General features: G+C 44.7%; 1 protein-coding gene across 1 annotated transcript in view; it reads left to right on the top strand.

Moving 5' to 3' along the window:
• TMEM164 (transmembrane protein 164) overlaps positions 1-19,382 on the top strand; it is a 120,462-nt gene extending 101,080 nt beyond the window's left edge. Inside the window, 3 exon segments of the mRNA XM_072626926.1 lie at positions 1,389-1,467; positions 16,541-16,641; positions 18,297-19,382. Coding sequence (XP_072483027.1) covers positions 1,389-1,467; positions 16,541-16,641; positions 18,297-18,503 — 387 coding nt within the window. The 3' untranslated portion in view covers positions 18,504-19,382.
• The last annotated feature ends 354 nt before the right edge of the window (positions 19,383-19,736 follow it).

Raw genomic sequence — 19,736 nt, 5'->3', positions numbered from 1 at the left:
ATAGTAGGTACTATAGAAATATTAGCTATTATTATCTTTTGAGATTTGGGATTGTATCCTCCCAATAGATCAATTTCTTCATCAAGTCTTCTCATCTTTGTGTATGTGTGTATTTTCCAGTTCTTGCTTACTTTGTTCTCTTGGTTTTCTCTTTACTTAAAGCTCTTTATTTGATCTTGTGATATTCTGAACCTTGCCAATTCTTGCATAACTTCTTTACAAGTATTGTTTTTCCACCTGGAGACAGTTCTTGTGATTGCTTCTGTAATGTTTCCTGCCTCTTAATCTCTATTACTTCTGCCATATTAGCTGATCTAGTTGTGATCAGCATTTAAAAAATGCTATTCATTAGCACCCTGATTGGTTAATGTTATATTTTCCTGTGTGTTTTTTTTAAACAGTTCTATTTACTTGGATGGTTCTATTTGTTGGGGGGTTTTTGCTGGGGCGGGGGCGGAGGGGAAAGGAGTTTGGCTACCTAGCTATGCCCATGTCTCTCTTCCATCCTTAAAAACAAACAAACAAAGTCATTTGATCTGTTCAGTTCCACTAGCTATTGTCCTATCTCTCTCCTCCCTTTCTTGAGGAAGACACTCCTTCAGAAAACCATCTACAATGAATAAGTATTTATATAACACCAACTGTGTGCCAGAGGGCCACTAGGTGGCACTGCAGTGGATAAGAATACTGGGCCCAGAGTCATGAAGACCTGAATTCAAATCCAGCCTCAGATACTGTGATCCAAGACAAGTCACTTCACTCTGCCTCAGTTTCCTCATCTGAACTGGAGAAGGACATGGAAAACCACTTCACTATCTCTGCCAAGAAAACCCCAAATGAGGTCATGGAGAGTCAGACACGACTGAAAAACAACAACTGTGTGCCAAGTACTCTGCCAAGTGCTTAACAAATATTCTCTCATTTGATCCTCACAGCAACCCTGTGAGGTAGGTGCTATTATGATCACCATTTTACAGCTGAGGAAACTGAGGCAAACAGGGTAAAGTGACTTGCCCAGGGTCACACAGCTGGGAAGTATCCAAAATCGGATTTTAACTCAAGTTTTCCTGATAGCAAGTCCAGCACTCTTAGGTACTGCTCCACTTAGCTGCTTAGAGGCCAGAAGGCTTGACTCTGCTTCTTGGCATCAGAGACTCGACTTGTCCTGCTTGGTTCCAGGTGGCAGAAGGAGGAGCAGTGAACTGGAGTGGCAAAGAAGCCAACTGAGGCACAATCTGAGGATATGGGCTGGGCTCCCTTCAGTCAAAGGCTAGAGCTCCTTATTAAGTCTGTAACTAAGAGGATTCTTTCTCAGGTGTGGCCCCAGAGGTTCTGTCCAACCCCTTTGTTGAAGTACTCCTCTGATTTCTCCTCCTTTTTCTCAACAGCTGCCCTTGGAGTTGGAAGTTTACTACGTTCAACACATCATGCTCTACGTGGTACCTGTCTATCTGCTGTTGAAAGGAGGTGAGGCCCAGCCAGATACACTCCTTCCTCACCACCAGCCACATGGCCCGGTCTACACTCGATGGTGCTTTTGGAAGGAGTGTCTACCCCAGTGTCCCCAGCTGGCCACATGAATGGGATAAGTTAAGAAGAAAAATACAAACTCTCTGGGTTAGATTTAGGGTCACATAGTTATTTACTTAAATACATATATCTGTCTGTATAGTGTGTGTATATATAAAACAGAGAGACAGATGGGAGGGAAGGAAGGAGGGAGGGAAGGAAGGAAGGAAGGAAGGAAGGAAGGAAGGAAGGAAGGAAGGAAGGAAGGAAGGAAGGAAGGGAGGGAGGGAAGGAGGAAGGAAGGAAGGAAAGAAGGGAGGAAGGAAGGAAGGTAGGAAGGAAGGGAGGGAAGAAGGGAGGAAGGAAGGTAGGAAGGAAGGGAGGGAAGGAGGAAGGAAGGAAGGAAGGAAGGAAGGAAGGAAGGAAGGAAGGAAGGAAGGGAGGGAAGGAAGAAGGAAGGAAGGAAGGAAGGAAGGAAGGAAGGAAGGAAGGTAGGAAGGAAAGAAGGGAGGAAGGGAGGGAAGGAGGAAAGGAAGGAAGGAAGGAAGGAAGGAAGGAAGGAAGGAAGGAAGGGAGGAAGGGAGGGAAGGAGGAAGGAAGGAAGGAAAGAAGGGAGGAAGGAAGGAAGGAAGGAAGGTAGGAAGGAAGGTAGGAAGGAAGGAAGGAAGGAAGGAAAGAAGGAAGGGAGGGAGGGAGGAAGGAAGGAAGGAAGGAAGGTAGGAAGGAAGGAAGGAAGGAAGGAAGGAAGGAAGGAAGGAAGGAAGGAAGGAAGGAAGGAAGGAAGGAAGGAAGGAAGGGAGGGAGGGAGGAAGGAAGGAAGGAAGGTAGGAAGGAAGGAAGGAAAGAAGGGAGGAAGGAAGGAAGGGAGGGAGGGAGAGGAAGGAAGGAAGGAAGGAAGGAAGGAAGGAAGGAAGGGAGGGAAGGAGGAAGGAAGGAAGGAAAGAAGGGAGGAAGGAAGGAAGGAAGGAAGGTAGGAAGGAAGGTAGGAAGGAAGGAAGGAAGGAAGGAAGGAAGGAAGGAAGGAAGGAAGGAAAGAAGGGAGGAAGGAAGGAAGGAAGGAAGGTAGGAAGGGAGGGAAGGAGGTAGGAAGGGAGGGAAGGAGGAAGGAAGGAAGGAAAGAAGGGAGGAAGGAAGGAAGGTAGGAAGGAAGGAAGGAAGGAAGGAAGGTAGGAAGGGAGGGAGGGAGGAAGGAAGGAAAGAAGGGAGGAAGGAAGGAAAACAGGCAGGTAGATAAGTAGATAGTAGGTAACTAGCCAGCTATATAGGTAGCTATCCTGGTAGATCAATAGATAGGTAGGTAGGTAGAAAAAATGGTTGGTAGATAGACAGATAGTAGGCAGATAATAGATCAATCACCAGACAGACAGATAATGTAAATGTAAGGACGGTGTCCCAAAGTGAAGCAGTAACATCATGAAGTGAGAGAGGGAGGGAGTTTCTAGTAACCAGCCCACTCTGGAGGGTTTTCTCCATTTGCTGGGAGCAGCCTTAGGAACCATCTCTGGCCTGGCATGGTCCATGCAGTTACAGGACAGAATATTTACGTTGAGGAATTAAAAATCAAATCAAAGTCTATTTGTTGCATAAAACAGAGCATAAAATAATGGCCTTCGGAATGCAAAGTTGAGCTCACAACCACTAGGCGAATTTTCCACTCACAGCTTTAGTTTCTAGTTGTATTTCCAGAACAAAGAGCATTTGGCTCCCAGCTATCACTGCTCCTACCTTCCTGTTACTAGGTGATAAAGTTTCATCCAGCGTTTGTGACCCTGGTTTTTTAGCTTTTAGATTATCTATAGATTTGGGCCTTGGTTTCTAGTTTAATTACCACTTGATGCTTAATTTCTTACTTCTACCATAATAGTACTGTTTGGGATTTTAAGCCCTACGGCCCTTGCCATAGGAAGATCCCACTGATAATTTACCCTGAGCAAGTACTGTGCACTAGAGTTTTTCCAGTGGGGAAAGAGGAAATCTGCCTACTTTCCAACCCCATCATTTTCCTAGTGACCAAGATCATGATATCAGGATGTGGGCTCTGGATGTGGTCAAGGAGAAGAGTGAAACTAATGAACGTATGTAGAGGTCACTTTGGGAAGCTGGTTCTACTAGCTAAGGAAGGGACAAAGAGGCCAGGACCTAAGGAATCATAGGATTTGGGAGGAGAGGAAGTAACCATCATCTTAAGGGGCAGAATACTCAATAGATAGTGGACAAATTGGATTTGATTGGATGTTATGACCTTGGGTACCACTTTGCCTGTTGGAGCCTCAGTTTCCTCCTCTGTAAAATGGGGAGAATGAACCATGAGGGTATAAGAACAGTGCTCAGAAATGACTATAAGAATTTGTCAACAGGAACGGATTGGGCTAAGTTGGAAAGTTCCAGGTCTGGCAACCTGGCCTCTATGAGTGAGAACAGAATTATGGCTATTCTGTTTCAATCTCAATTCTAGTACAATCCAGACTGATAAGACCATACACATCCTTGCCCATCAACTTCACGTGGGCCCCATCTGACCTAGTCTAGTTTGGTGGACATGTACCCACTTCGAATAAGATCTAGATCCATACCCCTCTCATCTTATATTTAGAGGGTCCATGTCCACCAAACTAGACCAGGTGAGATAGAGGAGGAAACTGAAAGAAATGATTTGGTCATACAGGTAGTCCTAGAATATCCTTTTTTTAAATGAAATTTTAAAATTAATTTTTAACAAAGTTTTTACATCCCCTTTGTTTCCCAGGATCTTTCCTTTCTCCCTTTCCCATAAGGCCATGTCTTGTAACAGTTCAGGAGCAAAGAAGGGGGAGGGGTTGAACTCTGCCCTTTTGCTCAGGGACAAGCCTGAGCAGTAACCCTAATTCATTCCCTGACAAATCAAGTTGCCAGTTCGAATGGAGGAGGTGTGAGTGTGGTGACCTGGGGAGGGGGGCCAAGGGAGAGCTTGGGGGAGGTTTCTGGCTCTCTGCTGCCATCTGCTGCCCCCTTGAGGGATCAGCAGACTTGAGAGAACATGGGCTTCCCCTGAGCAGATATGGGAGTTGGCTCACAGTGGAGATGGCTTTGTGGTGAATAATGGGAGGCTTATTGCCCTGTTAATTAGGACATTTGAGGCTTTCTGGGCTTTTGCCGTTTATGAAGTATTTAAGGTAATTACTCAAGAGGGCCTAGGTATTTTTCCTGACGGTAAATGCATTCTCAGATGATCAGATTCAAGGTCTCCAGTTGGAAGGCCCTCCCATTTTACAGATACAGAAACTGCAACCCAGGGAGGGGTAGTGACTCACTCAGGGTCACACTTAGGCTCCTAGCTCTAAGTGCTGGAAGGATCTCCAGAGGCTACTGAGTCCAACTGCCTCATTTTACAGGGGAGGAAACTGGGGTCCAGGGAGGAAAAGGATGGCAACATCCAGATTTGTTCTCAGGCCATGTGACTCCAAAGTCAGGGCTCTTTCTGCTGCACTATGTTGTCTTGTAGCTTAGAGTCTGTATGGCAATAATAATAATAGCTAACGTTTATATAACACTTACCATGTGCCAAACACCAAGCTAAGTACTTTTCAATTATTCATCTCATGCCAGTCTGGGCATTACCACTTGGATCAGGACCCACCATGTTGTCCCACTCAAAATAGAGGAATATTTCTCTCTCTAACTGTTGATTGAGGAGACAGGGCTCGCTGAGGCCTTTTCCCATTTTCCCTCCTGAGAAAGGCTGGGCTGGGCCCATGGGGAAGCATAGACCATACTGGTTTGTCTGCCTGACCCCAGCATCTGACCTGATCTGAGGAGAAGAAAGCAAACATTTATATATTACTTACTATATCCAGGCACTGTGTTTTCTAAATATCTCATTTGATCCTCACAACCACCAATGCTGTTATCATCCCCTTTTTACAGCTGAGGACACTGAGGCAGATGGGATGAAGTGACTTGCCCGATCACATAGCTAGAAAGTGTCTGAGACTGGATTTGAACTCAGGTGTTCCCAGCTCCAGACCCAGGCTCCAGGTTCTAGGTCACCTCGCTGCCTCAGTTCTAGCCATCCATCCATATGAGAGGGCTTCAGCTTCCTACAAAGGCTCCCTTCCCAGACTCTGGACCCGAATGGAGAGCCAGCTCCCTCCTTCCTCTGTTAAGCAAAGCCTAGGGGATTTCAGGGACCCTTTGCCCCACATCCATCAGAAGTGTCAACTGTCACTCATCAGCCTCACAACTCTCTTCCTCCACCAGAATGGGTCACAATAGTGACTTAAACGAGCAGACATTCCTTGTAGCCTGGGCTCTCAGGCCTGGGCCTGACTAAAGCCTCCCTTCTGGACTCACTTCCCTGTAGTAGCATCTCCTGCCCCTCCACCACTCCATAATCCCCAGTGCACACCCAGGTCAAGCCACACTCCAGTCTACCCTCCAAGTGCTTATCTAGCCTCTGCTTCAAGGCCTCTAGTTGGGGGGGAAGGAAGGGGGAAATCACACCTCCCAAGGCAGCCCCTTCTATTTGCAGACAGCTCCAATTGTTAGTAAGGTTTTTCAGACATTAAGCCTCAGTTACTCGTTTGTGCTTTCCTTGCATTCCTCTTGGTTCTACAATCTAGTCCCAAACAGAACAGGCCTGATCCCTCTTCCACATGACACTTTCCAATACTGGAAGTCCTGCATCATGTCTTCCCTGAGTCTTCTTTTCACTGGACATCCCCAGTGCCTTCACCCCAGTCCACATGGGGCATGAATGGGTAGGGCTCCACCCTCTCGATCATTTTCCTCCCCACTCTCCTGGCTGGGAAGTAGCATTCATGTATGCTACTGGTTCAAATTCTCTTCTCAGACACCATCTTTCTCTCCAGCTCCCCATTCTCTGGTAATTTGCATCCTTCTTTCTTTCCTTTTTTTAAAATAGTATTTTATCTTTTCCAATTACAAGTAAAGACAATTTTTGCAACCTTATTTCTTAACAATAAAGACTGAGAAAACAACATAATGAAGAAACCCGACTTACAATAACAAAAAACCATCCACTATTCAAAAATTAACCAACCTTGAAATACAGAGAGCCTGTCTTAGGACAATTATAAACCTGTAATGATTCAAATGAAAGGATATTACATGATGATTGATGGATTGGCTTAGGATAGAATAGGAAAGGTGCTGCTCTCAAAATGATTTTCCATACGTAATGTAACGCCAAGAGATTGCTTTGCAGAACTGGCTAAAACTGTAATCGAATTTATATGGGAAAACAAACAGGCGAGACTCTCGGGGGGAGTGCTGAAAAGAAAAGCAAATGAAAGTCATCTTGTACTCTGAGGCTTGAAAGCATATTAAAAATGAGTTATCACAAGAAACTATCTGGTCCAAGTGAAAAGGGAGAATGAAGTAGATCGATGGAAGAGATGAGCTGAGGCAGATGTCCAAGCAAATGTCTAACCAAGGGGTATTGTTTGATAAGCCTAGAGAAAATAAGGCTAGGGAAAAATTCATTGTTTAACAAAAGGACAGGAGGGGGAGAAATTGGGTGGCAATTTGGTGGAGAAGTGATTTAGATCTTGCACAGCTCACCTCAGAGAGTTTCAGCTTGTAATGACCTAAAACATTAAGAAAAAATGATAAAAAAAGATGGAAGAAAACGGAATGAGGTTTGGAGAAGGGAAATGATGTTCCATTCAGCGAGTAAAAGGGAATTATTCAGGCAAGATAGATGTGTTTGATTACATTGAAATAGAAAATTCTGTATAATAAAAAAATCATAATTAAAAAAGAAAAGAACAGACTGGAAAGAAATATTTATGGCAAATACATGAGGCCTGGATGAGGACAATTATAAAGCCTGCTCATGTCAAAATTAAAAAACTTGGCATACGCTATTTGTGAAGCACTGCCAAACATGCACAAAGGTAACTTTTTGTCTGCAGTGAATTAATTGTCAGAGGATATGAAAAAAATGTCAAAAGAAGAAGTCTAGGTTGTTTAAAATAAGGAACCAAAACTCACTATTTTTCTGATATTAAGCCTCAGTTTACCTGTCTGTGCCTTCCTTGTATTCCTCTTGGTTCTACAGTCTAGGCCCAAACAGAACAGGCCATCACTGTGTAATGGATAGTGTGCTAGACGTGGAGTCAGGAAGACCCCAGTTCATATCCTACCCTACTGTAGACACTTACTGGTTATGCGATCCTGGGCAAGTCACTTTGCCACCGTTACTTACTATCAATTTAGGGACTGGACTGAATGACCTCTGAGGTTGCTTCCAGCTATAAATCTAAGATTTCATGAATTTGAAAAATTGCTTAAGCTTACTAATAATTAAATAAATGCACATTCAGAGTAACTTTAAGGTACTACACCCTAGCCATGGAATTGGAAAAAAATAAATAAATAAAAGGAATGAAACTCAGTGCTGCTGGTCTGGGGATGGGGGGAAAGGGAAATGGGTCCACTCATTCCTTGTTGGTAGAATTATAAACATAGAGATTCTTTGGGGAGAGCAGTCTAAAGAAAGTTCACAAATAACTGTGCCCTTTGACCAAATAAGGCCATTGTTGAGAATAAAGGGAAAGAGGGAGGGAATAAGCCTTTGTGAAGTGCCTTCTATAGGTCAGGTACTGTGCTAAGTGTTTTCCAAATATTATCTCATTTGATCCTCACAACCACCCTGGGAGGTAAGCAGGTGCTCTTGTTATCTCCATTTTACAGATGAGGAAACTGAGGCTGACAGTGCTTTTCCCAGTATTTGAGGTGGGATTTGAGCTCAGGTCTTCCTGACTCTACTAGACCCAGTGCTCTATCCACTCAGCCACTTGGCTGCCTCTGTATAAGGGGAAGGATGAACACCTTACCTTATCTCTGTTACCAGTTATGGCTCCTGGTTAATGGGATGCTAACAACTGAGAGGAAGCCAAAGGGCTCAGGCCTTACTTTGCCTCTGCTTTCTTTGCCAAGGAGGATGATGCAAAAAGCAGAGCAAAAATGACTTCGGGGGCATTGGTCCTCAGATTGCTAAGGAAATGGGAAGAGAACTGAGTTTTCAGCTGCCCTGGCTGGGTTTAAGTGACCCAGACCAGGACAGCTGCATCCTCAGGTACCACAAGAGTGTGGCTGCTAAGCCGGCTCTGTCCATGCTTTTTAAAAGACCTTGGAGAATGGGAGAGGTACCACAGGGTTGGAGAAGAGTGGATATTGTCCCTGTTTTCAAAGAAAGGAAGACTTTGATCTCTGAAAATGCTTAGAATATAGGGACTTTGTGAACATCTCAAAAAGAAAAATTTCAAAGAGTCAGTATGCTTTATTCCCTTTTATTGACAGGGCTACTAAACGGGTAGATCGGGAGGGCTATAGATAGCTTACCTAGATTGTAGCTGGTATTCGATAAAGGATCCCTTGCTCTTCTTGTGGTAAAGATGGAGTGATACAGGGGACATGAGAGTTTAATCAGAAGCATACAGGACTGATGGGATGCTCAGATCCAAAGAGGACTCATCAGTGGTTTGATATCAGTGAGGGAGGAGGTCTCCAGTGGTGTGCCTGAAGGATCTGTGTTTGCTTCAGAGCTGTCTACCATTTTTATCTGTGACTTGGATAAAAGCATAGATGGGTTTTTTTTTGCCAGACCACACAAAGCTAAGAGTGAGAGCTGACACTGGATGACAGGAAGGATCCAGAAGGATCTTGACAGGCTAGGTAGAGCACTGGGCTAAAACTATTAAGATTAAGTCCAGTAAGGATAAATGTACAGTCTTAGAGCTGTGTTCAAGAAATCATTTTTGCAAGTATGATGTAGGGGGGGCCTGCTTAGACAGTAGGTCTGAAAGAGCTCTGGAGGTCTTATTGGAATACAGGTTCTGGAAAAATCATCAGTGTAGCATTTGTTGTTGGGTGGCCAAAAATAAGTGAATGCTGTCTAGGGCTGCATGAAGACGTCCAGGAGGGCAACTAGGTGGCGCTGCAGTTCTACTGATTTTAGAACTAGGAAAACTCATCTTCCTGAATTCAAATCAAATCTGGTCTCAGACAGTTACTAGCTATGTGACCCTGGGCAAGTCACTTCACTCTGCTAACCTCATCTGTAAAATAAGCTGGAGAAGAAAATGACAAAACCACTCCAATATCTTTGCCAACAAAACCCCAGATGGAATTGCAAAGAATTGGACATGACTGTAACATTGATGAACTGGTGAAACTTGGGGAATGACTGACGCTGTGGGGTGAACAAGAGGGAGAGATGAAAATGTCTCAGAAGTTCAAAATCAACCGATTGACCAACAACCTGATAATTTGACACTCCTTTGCATTTCTGGCCTTATCGAATATGACTGCCAAATAGATTATTCTAAAGGCACTGATGTGCTCATTCCTCCCCTCCCCCCATGCCAACGCCATCTACCTGGAACCCCTTCCCTTCCCTTTCTGTATCTGTTGAATTTCCTGTTCATTCTTTAGTGGGTAAGAAGGCCACCTCTTACATCATGTTTTCCCTGGTATCTATCCCCTTCCTCCTCCCCCCTCTACCCCAATTAGTAATGATCTTCCCTCTTGTATTTTCTCCCACACCATTCTCCAATGTCATATCATAGAATTTTGTCTGGTATCTGTGTGGGTATCTGGCTTATCCCCCAGCTATCTCCAGAAGGGCTAAGATTACATCGTATCGAAAGTTGGTGTCTCCCCGAGCATCTAACACATGATAGTCAGTTAATAAATATTCGTAATCATGGATTGAGGATTGGTAGGAACCTCAGAGGCCCTTACTTTACAGATGAGGAAACTGAGGCTCAGGGAGGGAAAGGGGCTTGCCCAATATCACACAGCTGGTTAAGTATCAGAAGCAAGATTTGACCCCAGCTCTTCTAGCCTCCAAGTCCAGTGCTCTCTGCACCCCATCACCTCTGCGTAAGGGGCTGATCGTGTATTGTTGGAAGGAGTTCTGCCTGAGGATTCAGAGAAGCCTTTGACGGGAGTTATTAGGCCTGTGAGATTGAACACATTTCCTGTCTGTACAATCTGGATAATAAATACAGAGTTGCCATGAGAATCAAAAGGGATGGGAACTACGAAAGCCCCATGTAAGTTACCATCATAACTGTTATTAAGATAATTATCTCTGCAGGAGAGAGCCTTGTGCTTTGCCTTGGGTGGTGCTGGCTGGAAGCCTACTGAGCCCTCACAGGCAGGTTGGACTATGTGTTTCTTGGGGTGGGAATGACGATCCAAGCATGTGGGCACAAACTGCTCCAAAGAAGGTAAGGGTCACACTGATTGGGTCAAGGCTCAGGTTCAGTTATACAAGCAAATTTATGTTCCCTGTTTTCTAGGGGGCAGCTAGGTGGCACTATAGTGGATAAAGTTCTGGGCTTGCAATCAGGAAGACTCATGAGTTCAAATCCCACCTCAAATACTTACTAGCTGTGTGACCCTAGGCTTCACCCTGTTTGCCTCAGTTTCCTCAACTGTAAAATGAGCTGGAGAAGGAAATGACAAAGCACTCCTGCATCTTTGCCAAGAAAACCCTAAATGAGGTCACGAAGAGCTAGGCACGACTGAAATGACTGAACAACAGCTTTCTAGGAGATTAAATGCTGGAGATTTTGAGTTTTGTGGCATGTGGAACCAACCTGTGATTTCATTGATATAGGAGAGGAAAACTCCTTCTCCCAATGCAGATAGGTGTCTTCTCTGTAATTTATGGTCACAACCCAAAGAGGTGGTGATGTGCCCAAGGACATATCACCAGTTTGCATCACATGAGGGACTTGAAGCCTGGTCTTCCTGGATCAGAGGTCAGTTATCCAGTCAACAAGCACTTGCTATGTGCCAGGTCCTGTGCTAAGCACTAGGGGTACAAAGAAAGGCCAAAAAATAGTCCTTGCCCTCAAGGAGTTCCCAGTCTAACAAGGAGACAATGTGAATAACTATGTACATTTAGTGTACACAAAAGGTATTCTCAGAGGAAAAGGACTGGAGATGGAAGGGTTTTTGAACTCAGTGTTGAAGGAAGCTGGAGAAGCTAAGAGGCAGAGGGGATGGGGCAGATCATTTCATGCATTAGGCACAGCCAAGGTAAAGGTGTGGAGATGGTAGATAGAGGCCAGTGTGGGTGATTGTAGAGCGTATATCTTTTAGACGTTTTGATTTTGAGATCTCAAGAACAAACTGACAGCAGGAACAGAATTCCAAGAGAGAGATAAATAGATTTGTAAATCATCTGCTTAGAGATTATACTTGAACCCAGGGGAGCTGATGAGATCTCCCAGAGAGTGAATATTTTTCAAATAACATCTTTTCTTCCTTTTTTTTTTTGTCCTCATCCTCACCCCCACCCCCACCCACATTGGCTAGGTCCAGCATGTATATTTCATTCTGTGCCACAAATACGGCTCCTCTTGTTCAGGAAGTGGGTGGCCTGCTTCCTCATTGGTCCTCTAGTATCATGATTGGTCATCGCCTTGATCAGATTCTCAAGTCTTTTAGAACTGTCTTTCCAACATTGTAATCATTAGGTCACTGCTTACTTCCTTCTGCGTCAGTTTGTGCAAGTCCTCCTAGATTTCATTTTCATCCATTCCTTTTGTCATTTCTTAGGGTGCAATAATATTCCATCATCTTCATATGCCATAATTCGATCAGCCATTCCCCGATGGATGGGAACCTCCTTAGTTTCCAATTCTTTGCCACCTCCAGATATGCCGCTACATGTATTTGTGTTCGTAGGGGTCCTTTTCCTCTTTCTTTGGTCTCTTGGAATTTAGACCTGGTCATGGTATTCACCCAGCCTCCCTTATCCTTCCTTACACACCCTTTTCAGAATATTAGGGCAGAGAACATCACTTACACAATTATGCATCCAAACCATGTCCCAAGGAGGCCTGCAGAGACCAGTGGTCTGCATCGACATCTTGTCAGTGACTAGCAGGAGGAGGGGTAGCTATTTTTAGAAGGAGGTAGATGGAGAGACCATGGGTTCTCTCTTCCCAGGGTTGGACTTTTTTGAAGGTCATAGGAAACTCATTAGCAAAGCAGGTTAGGTGGGTGGAAAGCACAGTATAGATTTCAGGGAAGATTTTGCCAGAAAACCCTTGACAGTGCTTTCAGCATTTCTGCCCCTCCCATGGGGCCTAGAACATTTACTCCTTAAGTCTTACCTGGCTCTGCCTGGGCCTGATCTTTCTCCTCAGCTAACCAAGCCTAGAACTTCATTTCTCCTTCACTGTTCTATGGTGTTATTTAGTGCTACAGCTCTGTTTCTTGAATTGGCCTGATCAGATTCCTTGGTGTCCTGATGAGGAGAGAATCCAAGGAAGAGAAACGGTTTTCCTGAAGCAATCTCACTGAGACTTGTGGATCATTAACTGAAAATAACATGTGGATTATTAAATTATTTATTAAATTTAATTCAATAAAAGGTAGATAATCCACATGGCCTTTTCCTCACAGGGCCTCAGTCTTTCTATATATAGGAAGAAGAGAGGAAGTAGGCATATATTAAGCACCTACTACTGTATACCAATCACTGTGCTAAGCACTTTATACAAATAGGGTTTCGTTTGATCTTCACAAGAACCCTGGGAGGTAGGTGCTGTTATGATTCCCCATTTTACAGTTGAAGAAACTAAGGGCAATTAAGTGATTTGCCCAGCATGACATCACTAAGTGTCCGAGGATGGATTTGAACTCAGGTCTTCCTAGCTGTAGGCCCAATAGTCTATCCACTGTACCACCTAGCTGCCCAGCTAGGATGGGTACAGGAACTCACAGGGATATCCTAAAGGATTGATTAGCATGGAGCTTCTCATAGGCTCCTACATCTAAGAACTAGACCATCTGGCTCAACCCCCCTCATTTTACAGAGGGAAAACTGAGGCCCAGAAAGAGATGAAGTGACATGGTCACATGGATAAGAAATATGAGGTGACATTTGAACCCAGCTGCTCTGATCCAGTCATCCTTTGACTTGCCTACTCATACTGGTAATGGTGTAAAAGAACAGAAAAACAGAGACAAAAACAAAAAATGGATTCTCCCTCTCTAAAATAAAATTGGTCCTGGAGTCCATGTTGGAACTCTTGCCACTCTCTGGGTAGCCTTCTCCTTTCCTGTCCCTTCCTCCTCCTCTCTGTTCCTTTCCATCCTCAGGTAGTCTTTGGATGCCCACTGGTTGTTCCATCCTTGGATACTCCCAGAATCTCCTTTTTCCCAGCTCAGGATCCCAACCCTGCTTCATTCTGACTGGGAAACTACGATGAGAGCTTCCAGTTACCTTAGGATGAGTGCCTGCTCAGACCCAGCCTGTTAAATCACCACCAGAGGGCACTGCCCTGGCCTAGGCTGGTTCTTGAACAAGCCACTTATACCATGGAATCTAGGAGAAAGAAGGGAACTTTGCCATGAATTCTACTTGTTCCTTTTGCAGTAACCAAGAAAATTGGAAGGGGAGGGGAGGGGAAGGGAAGGGAGGGTTTGGTGTTGTCTGTAGGGTAGTCTGAACCAGCTTAATGTGTCATTGGGTAATATTTAACAGAATAAATAAAAATACAAGAAAACATAGGATACTATTACTTTTTGAGGCTGAATCAATCAGTGGCCCACCGGGGTTCTTCTGTATGATTTAGTGGCCCCCAGTACTATTTGAGTTTGATCCCATTCGTTTCCAGGGCATCCCACTTGGACCCAAAGCCCAGGCTCATCTTTTGTTAGTCATTGGTTAAGAGATGGAGCTTCTGGACCCACTGGGATTCTCCAAGGATAGGCAAAGAAGCAGTTAATGGAGAGATGGCACTCGAGTCATCAGGACCCTAGGTCATGCCCCATTTCTGACACTTATTAACACTAAACAGGTCATTGAAGCAGGACTTCTTTTGGGTGTCATGGACTACTTTCAGTAGTCTGAGGACATCTAAGGACCCCTTCTCAGAATTATATTTTTAAATACTTAAAATAAAATACCTAAGATTACAAAGAGGACCAATTATATTGAAATACAGTTGTCAAAGTATTTCTTTTAAAACTTTCCTGGCCCTCAGGTTAAGATCCTCACCCTAAAGCTCTAATTACAGAGAAAATGCTGCCCTCTGCTGGCAGAAATTTCCTCTTCCCTCTGGAGTCCTCTAGATCAGGGATGGGGAACTTGCCAGCCTTGGGGTCACATGTGGCCCTCTAGGTCTTCAAGTGGGACCTTTTGAATCTAAACATATTTATTCTGTAAAGTTTGGATTCAGTCAAAGGGCCGCACTCGAGGACCTAGAGAGCCACATGTGACCTTGAGGCGAGACAGGCAAGTTCCCCAGCCCTATTCGACACCAATGAACTCATAGGTTCATTGCCTATATGTTCCAGATATAAATAGTAGAAGCAAAACCCTGACGTAACAGAATTGCGTCATTAAACAATGACTTTTACAAAGAAAAACAACCTGTACATAAGGGTCAGTCCTTTTTCGTCATTTAAAGTTGCATTATTGTTAATGCTTATTGATGGTTATCCAATACAGAGTAGAAAAAATAAGTATCTGCTTTCACCAAGTTGTTTTTCCTTGGTACTCAAGGATTAGCCGAAATCCAGAATCTTTCAATTCCCTTCTATTCATTTTTTTTCTTCCCAATCTGAAAAACATGTCACAGCTTGCCCAGATTCCTGAATTTCCTCTCTTCTTCCATTGACTCTAGGCAGGAATGGACCCTCTCTTTCACCCTCCCCTCCATCAAGTGAGATTTGAACTCAGATCATCTGACTTCAAGGCTAATCATCTTTTGATCTGCCTGCTTCCTGCCAGGGATGGTGGGGAAAACGGATCCTCCCTGACTAGAGGAAAAATGGTTCCCATCTCTTCCACCCCAGGACCAGGTTCTCCCTTGTCAGGGACAGTCAGAGTCTTACATTTGCCCAATGTGGATTCTTCCACCTCTGAGAGGATATATTGTTATCCCAAGTGGTGGCTATGTTTTTCCCCAGTCTACATGTATTTTCATTCTATTTTCAGGCTTTTAAGATTCCTGAGTACAACTAACCCATTGCATAATTCACTGTTTGCCTGTACCTGTGGGTACTTTCCCAGTTTGGTCTCCCCAGAAAATGTGCCCTTGAGAATATGAGGAGCCATGGGTTAATAGAAAGAAGAGAATCTTTGAAATCAGAGGAGCTTGGCTCTGCTAATTACTACCTGTGTGACCCTGGGCAAGTCACTTCCCCTCCCTGGGCCTCAGTTTCCCTCTCTGTAAAATGAGACGATTGGACTCAATGTCCACCAGGACTTTCCCAGTTCCTATGATATGACCCCCCTTATCCCCTTCCAGTACCACCACCCAGGATCCCAATAGCAGGGCATTTAAATTCAGGCTCCATTGTATTGGTGCTGGAGTAGGAACTTGGGTCTGATGGTGTGAGGTTGCCCCCTCTTTTTGGGGGAATGGAAGTGGGGTTAATTAGAGGGAGTTGACAGTATAGCTAGGTCCCAATGATACAGTAAATTTCTCTGACGTGGCTGCATGTATTTGAATTCTCACTATTCAGCTATAATTATGTAAAATATGGTCATTGGTTCCAACCCAGTAGAAATAATACATAGTGTAAATTCTCATAGTAATAACAATACCAGCAAACTGCCCTATAGTGCCAGCCATGGGCTGGGCACTGTGCTAAGTGCTTTACAAATATCTCATGGGAGTTAGGTGCTGTTATGACCCCCATTTTACAGATGAGAATACTGAGGCAGGCAGAGGGCCAGTGAGTTGCTCAGGGTCACACAGCTAGTAAGTGTCTGCCTTGATGTCAGGTCTTCACTCCAAATCCAGTGCTCTCTATACTGTGGCGCCCCCTAGCTGCCTTTGTGACCACTTCAGGGTATTCATTATTAACCTTCAACAAGGCCTTGCTGTGGAGGGGAAGAGTTCCTCAGCAGGGAAAGAAAATGGGCCTTGTTAGGCAGCAGGGTGAGCCTTCGAGAATGTAGCTGCCAAATGGGACACATAGGGTTGGTCCCATTCACCATGGAGCTGCGGAAATCTTCCGGGGATCAATCTGACCAGATTTTTTTCTCACTTAGGTGTCTACACTCCTGAGCCGCTGTCCAATTTTTGGTGGGCCCTCCTGGCGACTGGCCTAATGTTCTTCTATCACTTCAGCATCTTACAATTCCTGGGCCTGGTGAGTGTGGCAGTCCCAATGTCCTTTACCCCCAAATGATGATTCCTCCCAAATCATTCTTTTTTTCCCAGGGCTTCATGGGTAAAGCCTTGCCCAAGTCTAAGAAGCTAACGGATGATTTATGAACATTGGCCTCTACAGAGGGTTCAGAATCCTTAGTTCATGATTAATCTTTAAGTCATTCAGTTGTTCACTGACCCAGTGATCCAGCTGGATCTGGAGTTAAGGAAGTCATATCAACTCAAGAAGAATTTAGTAAGGCACTGAGCTAAGCACTAAGGATACAAATATAAGTTTAAAAAAAGATAGTTCCTGTCCTCAAGAAGCTGGAGGGAGCTGAAGAGGTATGGGAGGGAGACCTGTAGATGGCATCCAGAGAATGGAAGATGGACTCATCTGGGTCCTTTCTCAAAATGGAGGCTTTAAGAATCGCTTATCAATGGATGAAGAGAAAAGGCAGCTGAGACATGGTGGCAAAAATTCCACCTTAGACACTTACTGGCTGCTTGACCCTGGACAAGTCACTTAACCTCTGTCTGCCTCAGTTTCCTCATCTGTAAAAGACAATACTACCTATGGTACATAGCTTCCAGAGCAAACTCAGACAGGCTGTGTAAATGTGAGCTCTCTGGCCTATGCCCCAAGGAGGTCAAAGACAGAAAGAAAGGTCTTGTATAATAATAATAATAGTTTGTATTTCCATAGCCCTTTGACATTTGCATAGTACTTTCCTTTTTATTCTCTCGTTTGATCCTCACGATAGCCCTGGGAGGGAGGTGCTGTTATTATCCCCATTTTACAAGTGGGAAAACTGAGGTAGATAGCAGTGAAGTGACTTGTCCAGGGTCACACAACCAATAAATGTCTGAGGTAGAATTTGAATCCAGGTCTTCCCAACATCAGATCCCATGATCTATCCACTGCACCACCTACCTACTTCTCACAGTGGTAGCAGAAGCCTACGCACAAAGTGGATGCCCATCCACTAGGGCAGGGGTGGGGAATGGCACAACAAACTGTGACCTAGAAACCTATTGGAGTGCTGTAATGTGGTAAGAACCGATAAACAAGAGGAATTCAGAAAAACATGGGAGGATTTGTATGAACACAGGTAGAATCAAAAAATCAGAACCAGGAACGCAGCACACATACTAACTACACTGATGTAAAGGAAAGCAACATTACCAGCCATTGACTGATTCTAATGACTCATCTTGATCCTGGACAACTGATAGAGAAGCACACTGTTCTTCTCTTGATAATAATATAGGTGGGAGCCTTTGGGTGTGGAATGTTGTATGTACTGTGGTTGTTTGTTAAATAGTTTTGTTTCATTGTTTTTCTTTGTTTGAGTAGGTTGAATGGAGGAGAGGAGAGGGAGTAAATTGGGAAATGTTTATGATGCTTCCCCAAAAAAAGAAGTCAGGAAAACCTCTCATGACTTTTACCTGCCCTTGGGGAGATTATATATCCTATCTGTCCAATCAGGAGAGAAAGAATGAGTTGTGAATGTAAAGTCAGCTGCACATCATGGAACTTTGGGGTCCACTCAGAAATTGCTTGAGCAAAGCTCTTTGGCTCTCTGGTTTTGAGTGAATGCTAGGGCCTGAGGCCCCCATCAGTGAGTACCCATTGTCCCTCTTTTGTTCCCACAGGCCACCGAAGTGAATCTGAACAACATGCTATGCCCAGCCATTTCTGATCCATTCTACGGCCCCTGGTACCGGATCTGGGCCTCAGGCCACCAGACCCTCATGACCTTGATCCATGGCAAGCTGATCATTCTGCTTGCATCCACTGTCAGACCCATATTCAAGTATCTGCTGGATTTTCCCCAAGTTCCAACAAAGAAAATTGACTGAAGAGTTTGCTCTCCCCACCTTCTTGATGATATCAGGAAGGGGGAATTATGTGTGTTGTGTTTCTTTCTCTTCCTGTCCCCCTGCCTTCCCTCATGGCTCAGTGAGCTTCCTGAGCCTGAAGCCAGGCCCCCTGGGCCCATTTCTCTTTCCCCCCCTCCTGGTGGCCTTAGCTGGGGGGGTGGCAGCTGATCTCTTCTCTTCATGCAGGTGCTTTAGTGACAGCTCGGAGGAAGGAAGGTGCTACAGCAGCAAACCCATGAAAACGTTGTTTCCACTGCCAGGGACCCCCAGGCCCGTCCTCTTCTGTTAGCACAGCCCCCACCATGGGCCCATACCTCATTTCTGTACCAGCAATGAGCCCAGGGGAACAGGGGAGGGGGGAGTTCCCCAAATCACAGCCAAAGTAGGCACTGGACCAGCCTGATGGGGGAGTGGGGGTTGGGGTGGAGGTGGGAAGGCACAGGGAAGATGAGTGGACAGAGTTGAGTTTTTTATGGGGGGGGTGGTTTAGGGAACAGTAAATCACTTCTCTAGGACTCAGTTTTTCTCTGTAAAATTAAGGGATTGAACTAGAATGCCTTTGAGGTCCCTTCTCATTCCAAATCTATGATTTTATGGTCCTATGTGGGACCCTGGGCAAGTCACTCCCTGTTCTAGGGCCTGTTTCTTCCTTTGAAAGATGAGGGATGGGGGTGGGGAGGAAGTTGCCCTCACTGGTTCTGAGGTCCCTTCCACTTTAGACCTAGCATCCTATGGTACTATGTCTATAGTGTCATAGACTGGGAAAGCCCCTCCCCCCTCCCATTGCCATAAAGATGGAAACCTCCATGTAAATGCTGATTGTAAATAAACTAGTCAATTGACTATTGTGCCACAGAATCTGAAGAGCACAGGGAATGCTGGAATTCCAGAAACCTTGGAGCTTTGAAAAAGTGAATATTCCAAGAAGAGTGACCTTGTTGATGTGCAAGGCTAGCGCGTTCCGTGACTCAGCAGACAGCTTGAAGAGCTGAGTTTCAATCCTGCCTCATTACCTTATTAGCTATAGGACACCCTGGACAAGTCATTTCATCTCTATTTCCTTACTTCTGAAATGGGATTCTAATAGCACTTACCTCCCAGAGTGGCTGGGAGGCTAGGATGGGATCATAGAGGGGAAAGTGGTAGAAAAACATGGGCTATTATTATCTATAATTTGACCAGCATGAAGAGCACCCTGGGGATTTTGCAACA

The sequence above is a fragment of the Notamacropus eugenii genome, chromosome X (assembly GCF_028372415.1).
Source record: "Notamacropus eugenii isolate mMacEug1 chromosome X, mMacEug1.pri_v2, whole genome shotgun sequence".
NCBI lineage: Eukaryota > Metazoa > Chordata > Mammalia > Diprotodontia > Macropodidae > Notamacropus > Notamacropus eugenii.
The sequence above is the reverse complement of the archived record's forward strand: the minus strand, read 5'-3'. Positions and strand labels throughout refer to the sequence as shown.